The 1145-nt window shown below is 41.0% G+C and overlaps 1 protein-coding gene across 1 annotated transcript in view; it reads left to right on the top strand.

Annotated features, from left to right (window-relative positions):
- LOC111657885 (uncharacterized) overlaps positions 1-1145 on the top strand; it is a 29391-nt gene that overhangs the window by 21889 nt on the left and 6357 nt on the right. The window contains exon 12 of the mRNA XM_087175116.1: positions 259-432. Within this exon, the coding sequence (XP_087031242.1) occupies positions 259-432 (174 nt within the window). The remainder of the gene's footprint in view (positions 1-258; positions 433-1145) is intronic.

Here is a 1145-nt window from a genome sequence, read left to right as displayed (position 1 = left end):
TTTATTATCTAGAAACTGATACAAGTCCTCAGTTAGTCTGCTCCTCACTTTCCCTCTCTGTCTCCTCAACAGGAACATTTGTAGTGAATGTGACACAGAGCTCCTATCAGGCAGAGGAGAACCACAACATCACACTGGAGTGGAGCTTCACAACCAAACCTCACACTCCACCTGACTTCCTTAATATCTTCTGTGAATTGATCACTGATCTCAGAGCCTCAGTCCTGTATCATCTATATGAGGGTGTTGAGGTCCCAGAGTCTCAGGATGAACAGTTTTCAGGACGAGTCCAGTGCGACAAAGACGTCCTCAGAGAAGGACGAATCAGACTTCATGTGTCCAGACTGAGGACTGAGGACTCAGGACTGTACCTGTGTCAGGTCCTCACCTCTGATGGGAGGAGTTTTAACAAATGTCGACTCAACGTCTCTGGTGAGTAGATCCAGTAGAACTCAGTAGAAATTTCTTTTTATAAATGGTTATCAGTGTTGTACCTGTCTCTTATACACATCTTGGTGAAGCATCATGTTGAGTTGATCTTTGCTTCTTCAGAGGAACTCAGCTTTGGATTCAGAGGAGAGTCATAAGAAAGAATAAATCTGTAAAAGAATAAGAAACTAAATGTGGAAATATAAACAGGAAGGAATAAAACCTTTAAAAAAATCTTTTTACCTTTTTCTTTTTCTTTTACTGTATTGTTGTTGCTTTTACCTGTTTAAAAACAAACATCTACGTACTGGATCATCTCCCTGGGAGGCAAAACGGTAAAAGCATCTCTGATATTTATTTCAACTTAATTATTTTCAATTTCTGAGTCTCAAACATTAAGACTCTCACACAGAGAAGAAACAAACTTCTCTCATATAAAAAAAGATTTTTTACAAGCAAAAATGTCATTTATGACAAGACACTGGTCCTCAGTCAGGTGAAGGTGCCCTCTCTGTGTTTCCATGGAGACAGTGAGAGAGGTGAAAGGTCAGAGGTCAGACTGGGTGTGCAGAGAAAAGCAGCCTCATGGACCAACAGGGTGACAGGAAGCAGAGACAGAGAGACGTCTGCTCTCTGAGGAACGTCACTCTTACACCTCTGAATAAAGGTTTACTGTCTCATCAGGAGATTTAGTGAAACAAGGACTTGAGGAACAG

Source organism: Seriola lalandi, unplaced genomic scaffold (assembly GCF_002814215.2).
Source record: "Seriola lalandi dorsalis isolate HSWRI2012SDOR001 ecotype SW California unplaced genomic scaffold, Sedor1 jcf7180002054418, whole genome shotgun sequence".
Classification (NCBI taxonomy): domain Eukaryota; kingdom Metazoa; phylum Chordata; class Actinopteri; order Carangiformes; family Carangidae; genus Seriola; species Seriola lalandi.
The sequence above is the reverse complement of the archived record's forward strand: the minus strand, read 5'-3'. Positions and strand labels throughout refer to the sequence as shown.